Raw genomic sequence first — 7,146 nt, 5'->3', positions numbered from 1 at the left:
TGTCTTGGGAAGGAGGGAGGCCAGCGGCTAGCGAACCACTGTCCTTGAAAGAAACCCCCAAAACCCACGGATGGGGCGGCATCCGTGAAGAACTGCAAGGAATCAGAGGAATGAACCAGGTCTTCGTAGAAGAAAGTGACGCCGTTCCAGTGATCGAGCAGATGAAACCAGAAACGCAGGTCGGATTGGCACCCTTCATCAAGCGATATTTTATCGTGTAAATTTGGAACGGAGGTTGCTGTCTCCAAAAGACGGGAGATAAAAGAGCGTCCTTGGGGAATGACGCGCATTGCGAAGTTAAGGTGACCGAGGAGAGAGAGTAGCTGCTGCTTGGTGATGTTTTTGAAGGCGCAGTATGTTTTTGCGATGTCGCGGATGCGCTGTAATTTTTCTAATGGGAGGGACGCTTTCATTTGGATGGAATTTAGCATGATGCCAAGGAATTCCAGACTTGTGTCTGGGCCTATTGTTTTTTCCTCTGACAGAGGAACGCCGAGGGATTGAAAGCAGCATTTAAGTTTGAAGAGGGACGCGCCTGAGCTGTCTTGAGGAGGATCTATAAGAAGGAAATCATCCAGTAGATGGAGAACAGTTGGAACTCTGACTCTGTTAAGCAGAATCCAGCACAATGCCTCAGACAGTTGGTTAAAGATGCTTGGGCTACTCCTACCACCAAAAGTTAGGCGTACCGCAAAGTAAAATTTGGATTTCCACCGGATGCCAAGCAGATTCCACTGCGAGGGATGTATGGGGATGATTTTGAAAGCGTCAATGATGTCTGCTTTGGAAAGCCAGGCTCCTTTCCCTGCGAACTTTATTAATTTTATTGCGTTGTCGACTGTGGCGTAATTGAGAGAAAATGGCTCTGGTGGAATGAGACTATTTACGCTTGCGAAGGGGCCGGAGCGGGGAGCTGAGAGATCAAAAATTAATCTCTTTTTTCCCGAATATTTTCTTGTGGCTATGCCTATGGGGTTTGAGCGAAACACGGAGAATGGAGATGACTGAAAGGGACCGATAATGTAGCCCTTTTTCACTTCTTTCTCGAGCAACTGAGAAACTATTTCTGGTTCATTTACGGCGGACTGGAGATTTTTTTTTTTTGCCACGTATGTAACTGTGGGAGAAGACAGGACCCCCACTCGGAAGCCCTGAGAAAGTCCTGTGATTAAATAATTTACAAATACAGAGTCGGGGTGAGAAGACAATTCTGCTGCTAGATATTGGATGTTAATTGGTGTGGAGGGATGAGTGTTCAAAAGAGCTTTGAACCACGACGTTTCTGCATCTGAGGTGGGTTCCTGAATGAGTTTGGGCGTCTGGGACAGACGGACTTGGGATGAGCGTCTTTGCAGTAGCTGCAAATGTGGAGAAAGTGGCAGTTGGGAAATGTACACACACTTAAGATGAATTTATGGCAAATTGGTGGCTGGTTGAATTGATGCACCTGGTGGCCTGGGCTGTCGGTACGCTGAGAGGAGGATGGAAGGGGAATGTTGTTTTGGAACGGCACAGAAGGACATAAGAGGTATGTATGACCCGTATTGCCGCAGGAATTACATGCGATTGCTTGAGCGCCTCCAGCGACCATGAGGAGTAATTCTGTATCTAATTCGGACCAATTAAGACGAACATTATATTGCGCTATATACAGCGCGGCTTTGCTGGAGAAGGCTTTGTGGTAATTATAAAATATGTTCTTCCCATATCTTAAATTTAAATCGCCGATTAACATCAGGTACGCGTCTAGTTCTTGTCTCCTTTCGGGGTAGACGGAGCAGATGGTGTCGCGGTAGATGCTAAAGGCAATGAGAAATTGTCCGATTGTTAAGTCTCTGATTAGACGCGGATCCGTGGTTTTGAACATGGCAGTGATATTTTCTCCTGTGGCAATGGTTTTATCGCACTCCGGCGATGGCAGAATGAGGCTGACTAAATTGATGTCTTTTCCTTGTAATATTTTTGATCTGAGACGTGCGGAAATATTCGCTGACTGAGGTATGTATGGCCTACCTACACCTGGTGCCGGGACGGCTGAGGCCAAAGTGTGTTGGATGGTTTCGTTGGGCAGAGAGGACGTGTGCGTGGCTAGTTGCACTAAGGAGACTTGCGGGGCGCTGATGTTTGCTGAGCGAGAAGTGAAGTTTGCGGCGTTTTCGAGGGTCTCCAGCCGGGTATCGATGTTCTGCAAGGTTGTGGCCAGGGACTGCAAGGTGGTTGTCAGAATGTTATCTGGAGCGGGAGTGGGTGTAGAGGCACAAGATCGGGTAGATATGTTACTTATCTTTGCTGCGGGGGCCTTGGATGAAGCCGCTTTCCTGGTTCTTTTGCGGCCACGAACCGGCGCGGCGGAGAAATCGGCTGGGGTAGTTGGATCGTGCCCTGGGTGGGAACTGGGACCGGGTTGAAGAGAAGCGCAGTCTGCTAGCTCGCGAAGCTGAGAAGGAAGCAGGCCTGGAGCTGGCATGATGCCGTGATGTTGTAGCTGGGCGATGAGAAGGTCAGCCTCGTCTGTGGGGGATCCGTTGCGTTCGGCTAGACGAAGGCTCTTGCGCCGACCGCCCGAGGAGTTGGAGGCGATCTCCTGGAGCAGATCCGTGTTAGGATCATAAACCTCCTGGGGATCGTCGTTGTCGGAGTCCGACATCAAGATGATCAGCAAGTATTTAGTGAGGATTTAGCGAGAGCGTGCTATAGCGATCACTGAATGACACTGTTGTGAGAGTCACTGAATGACGGCTGACTGCGGAAGAGAGGAGAAGGGATTTTTAAAGTTTGACAGCTTGCTGAATGATTGGCTAGAAGAGACTGCACAGACCCGATTGGATATTTAGGAACGCCCACGATCAGCTGATCAGTATGCAGGTTAAGCCCACAATCAGCTGATCAGTATGCAGGTTAAGCCCAAGATCAGCTGATCAGTATGCAGGTTAAGCCCACGATCAGCTGATCAGCATGCAGTTTAAGTCTTCCTGACTGAACTTACGCTTGAGCTTCATTAGTCTGTAACACAAGTATTTATGACTCGATATATGTATTAATTATTACAAGTCTGAACTGAATTTCATATTAAAAAACAACTATTGTCAAATTCTGATTCAAATGAGACTGATCCTTACTGGTGCATGGGAATATATGACATAGACTTTTTCACCAGGCCATGCCCACCTCACACTAGCTATGAAAATAAACTCTCGGCATATAAGTTCATTTATTCACTTTCAATTTAATAAAAAAAAGAAACCTCTACTTACATTTTTTCTCAAAGTTGCTCAGGCGGAATTCATCAGGTTTGCAGAAAAACTCAGTGCGGTGCATGCGTCCCGTGTTGAGGATGATGTTCGTGCCCTTTGGTACCCTGTAGCCATCGATGACGTCATCGGACAGGGCTCAACGCATGGTGAAGTCCACCACAGGGTGGAAGCGCAGACACTCGTTGATGAAACTCTCCAGCACCTGCAGCCTCTGCAGGTCGCCGTTCTGCAGCTGCCTCTCACCTAGAGCCAGACGGGGAGAAGATATCAATCACATTTCAATTCTTTTAGCCCATATTCACAGATCACAATTTGCCTCATAGGGTTTAACAAGGTGTGAAACCCTCTGTTCTTAACCCTCAACAAGAGGAAGAACTACCACATAAACAAGGATTTGGGATTTTTGTGTGGCTCCACAATTCTTAAATCTGCATTCAGTATCAGTGTTTTTAAGCTCCTCACCCACTACAGTGTCAATCTCTCGCAGCAGCTGCAGCTTCACATCTGGATTCTGCTTGAGCAGCAGCAGCATGAAGAAGAGGCTGACGGACAGAGTGTCGGGCGCCGCAATCACCATCTCCAGCACGCACTGCACCACGTTCTCTGCAGACAGCTCGCCGTGGTTCTGAGAACACGTGGAAGTGAACAGACATAGGGGTGGAAGGGCTTAAAGAAGGAATCAGGGCTTCATAGTAGTGGTGCACCGATGTATCGGCCGTATATCGGTAGCGGTCGATATTCGCCTCGTTTACTGCCATCGGCGTATCGGTAATAAACTTGACTTTCACCGATAACATTGGCCGATGTTCATTGGTATGTTTTCTGCAGCCTGCCAATCTGGCATCCAGATTATGGTACACTGATGCCGGGTTTACACCGGGCGCTGAAGCGCCGCGCCGCGCTGCGCAGCGCCAAGGAAAGCCAGACGCCTCTCATCCACCCCCCTGTTAAACCTTTGTGCGGTTCACATGGGCTGCGATGCGCCCGCTCCGCGCCAGCACCCTTCACCGATGGTTTCAGTGTGCGAGCGAGCATATCGCGCCAGGAAACAGACTGAAAAATGATTTTAAACGATATAAATGACATATTTTATATGATATAAATGATCAAATATGCATCCCATACTTTGTATTCCCCTTCTGTTGTCCTGGAGTTTTAATTTTCCCAATTTTCCCAATCACATAATTAAATGTCCCCCTCTGCCCATCCACTACAGCCACACAAGTAGTCATATAGATAAAAAGAGAGAGGGGGGGGGGGCTAAAGGCTTGCTTGGAGAATACGTCATTTAACCCCGACACCCGACATTGAACGGGTTACATACATCAACAAGCGGAGAATCGCAGGCTGACCGGCGCGGAGAAATGCGGTCCGGTGTGAACAGTCAGGCATCTAAAGTTACACTTGTCACTTTTTCAGTTTTTCATATTATTCAAGTAATAAACAAATATCGGTATCGGTATCGACTATCGGCTAGATTGTTGTTTTAAATATCGTATCGGCCAAGAATTTCCATATCGGTGCATCCCTACTTCATAGTTTTTACCAAAGAAATGGCAGACACAAGATTCCCAGACTGACCTGTGGTGAAGTTGATGTTGTCCAGTTTATCTGCCTGCTCCACATCTCTCCTCTTCTGTTCCACCAGGTCCCCTATGGCATCATGCAGCTCCTTGCTGTGAGATAACAGACATATTATATTTGGCTGAAGAGAAAAATAACTTAAAAACACCTGGAGAAGTGTGATCGTAAGAATAATTGAGTGAGAACGTGGACTCACACTGCCGCCTTGTGCCTCTGGTGGATCCAGTCCAATCTGAAGTACATGTCTGGTTTGATTAACACAGTTTGCCACGTGTCAAAATACTTCAGAATCTTCACCAGCAGCTCTTTCTCTGCACACAGAGTTCACAGATGCATCAAATACACAACGCAGATGGAGCATAAATTCACTTCATCTTAACTGAGCCAAGCTGATGAACTCAAACTGCCCTGTGTGTTTGCAGCATCTTCAGAATGAACCATCCATGCCTCCTCACCATTGACGGGCACGTCCAGGAAGAGTCTGTCGGAGATGTCGACCACGGTGCAGCGCAGCAAACTGAGGACGTCGATGTGAGCCAAACTGTCCAGGTCGTCCAGGTGAGTCTGTGTGGAGGAGACGCAGACCTCCACTGTCTTCTGCAAACCTGGACCTGTCAGAGCTGACACAGAAACACACGTTTCCTGGACTTTAATATTCAGGTCCTGAATACCTGGACCTGTGAATATGTCTGAAGGTGTTAGAATGTTACCTCTGGTGAAATGGCTGCGTATCTTTTTCCAAAGGGACACGTTGTTGTTGAAGATGATGCCTCTCTCGTACATGCCAATGCAACTCAGTCCCTGCTTGCTCTCAAAACGTGACGTGTAATGTCCATTCTTCAGCACGTGGTAAATGGCTGATGCCCTTATGGTGAAAATAAAAAGAATAAATCACTTACAGATAGTAAATTATCATGAGAAATATACCTAGAATATACTTAAGCACTCAGGACAAACCTGCTGAGGATGAGTGTCTCCTCTCCATCGATCCAGACTCTGACAATGTCTCCATACTTCTTGTTGTAGTAGTTGCTGGCTGTGCCTATACCCGTCCACATGAATCTCACGTAGGAGAGAAGTGGCCCGAGACCCAGACAGAAAGGTGGACCTGTTGTAGCGAATGACAGTAAATATACTTCAGCACGGGCACAAGTAAAGAAACTCTGCGAAGTGTCAAAGCTCAAACACGACTAGAGGACCCACCTGGCACGGTTCTCCTGTCTGTGTGGCTCCAGGCGACCAGCAGCACACACACGAGCAGGATCAAGGTCCTGGTGGCCACCGAGACGCCCGGTGTTCCCACTGCGGTGGCGTTTGGGGACGTGGAGACCAGGTCCCCCAGTGCGGCCAGATCTACGGGAGTCATCGCCATGTCACAAGCAGGGATCCGATCCATAGGAAGACTTGAATTTGAAAAAAACAACCCGCACACGACTGCACAAACGTGATGAAAGCTGCCCCAGACAATCCCTTCCTCTTTATAGGCAGTGGGAGCTGGTTACAAGCCAGGTCAGGGTAATGTTGGGCCATGGTTTTGTGTGAAACCACACTTCAGCCTACATGTGCCATCAAAGCCTGAAGCAGCATGTCCCTCCAGGACTCCGTCTCCCAGGGGCCATTAAAAACCAGAGCAAGGAACTCAATGTCCCAGAGGGCATCAACTTCACACAGAGGGGTGGAAACCCCCCCCCCCAGGGACACAGGTTTCAACTCCCATTGGTCACTCTGGACCCCATGACCTGTGAGGTCACCGGGCCAATATAAGCTAGGTTCTCCAGCTTCTCGATCTCTTTTTCTAAACTCCCTCAACGGGGAGAAGGGTGTCTCTCTTTCTACACTCCCTCCAAGGAGAGAAGGCTGTCGAGCCAGTTCCTGCCTCTTCCTACAATCCTTCTACAGGAGGGAAGGCTGTGGAGCCTCTTCTCCAGCTCACATCTTCTCTTCCCATCCAACTCTTCGAGAGGAGCACAAAGGTGCAGCTTCCAGCTCATCTCACCAAGGAAACCTCCTCGCCCTCCAAGCTCTACCAACGTCCTAGCAGCGACTCGATGTCCTGCTTGCAAACTTCAGCCAGCAACTGAACTGAACTCAACAGGAACCAGCAAGACGACACAAAACTGCGAACTGCACAGCAACTTCCGTTTTCCCCTTTCCACGGACTGGTAACACATCTGGGCTTAATAATTATACTAGGCCAAGCAAGACTGTTTATTCGATTCTGTGTGAGGTTTATAAGTTTGATTTGTGGTGTTGTGATATTTTGGGTACAAGTTATTGAGAAAGTAACGTTAGTCTGTTATGCTCTTCA

The 7,146-nt window shown here is 48.2% G+C and overlaps 1 protein-coding gene across 1 annotated transcript; it reads right to left on the bottom strand.

The window, feature by feature from the left end:
• Positions 1-3,390: 3,390 nt before the first annotated feature.
• LOC124851147 (aromatase-like) lies at positions 3,391-6,234 on the bottom strand. Its single transcript, XM_047339222.1, has 8 exons — positions 6,042-6,234; positions 5,796-5,946; positions 5,549-5,703; positions 5,294-5,458; positions 5,035-5,149; positions 4,836-4,930; positions 3,717-3,920; positions 3,391-3,497 (listed from the first exon to the last, which is right to left on the bottom strand). The coding sequence occupies exons 1-8, from the start codon at positions 6,232-6,234 to the stop codon at positions 3,391-3,393; spliced, it is 1,185 nt and encodes a 394-aa protein (XP_047195178.1).
• Between the last annotated feature and the right edge of the window lie 912 nt (positions 6,235-7,146).

This window comes from Hippoglossus stenolepis, unplaced genomic scaffold (genome assembly GCF_022539355.2).
Source record: "Hippoglossus stenolepis isolate QCI-W04-F060 unplaced genomic scaffold, HSTE1.2 HiC_scaffold_25, whole genome shotgun sequence".
Lineage (NCBI taxonomy): Eukaryota > Metazoa > Chordata > Actinopteri > Pleuronectiformes > Pleuronectidae > Hippoglossus > Hippoglossus stenolepis.
This window is presented reverse-complemented; position numbering and strand designations above follow the sequence as displayed.

Bases quoted from the DNA above. Each gene is read 5' to 3' on its own strand.
- LOC124851147 (XM_047339222.1), bottom strand. From the start codon at position 6,234: ATGGATCGGATCCCTGCTTGTGACATGGCGATGACTCCCGTAGATCTG. The intron at 5,704-5,795 runs GTTTGTCCTGAG...TTTCACCATAAG, and splicing joins GAGACACTCATCCTCAGCAG to GGCATCAGCCATTTACCACG. The intron at 4,931-5,034 runs GTGAGTCCACGT...GTTATCTCACAG, and splicing joins CAGAGGCACAAGGCGGCAGT to CAAGGAGCTGCATGATGCCA.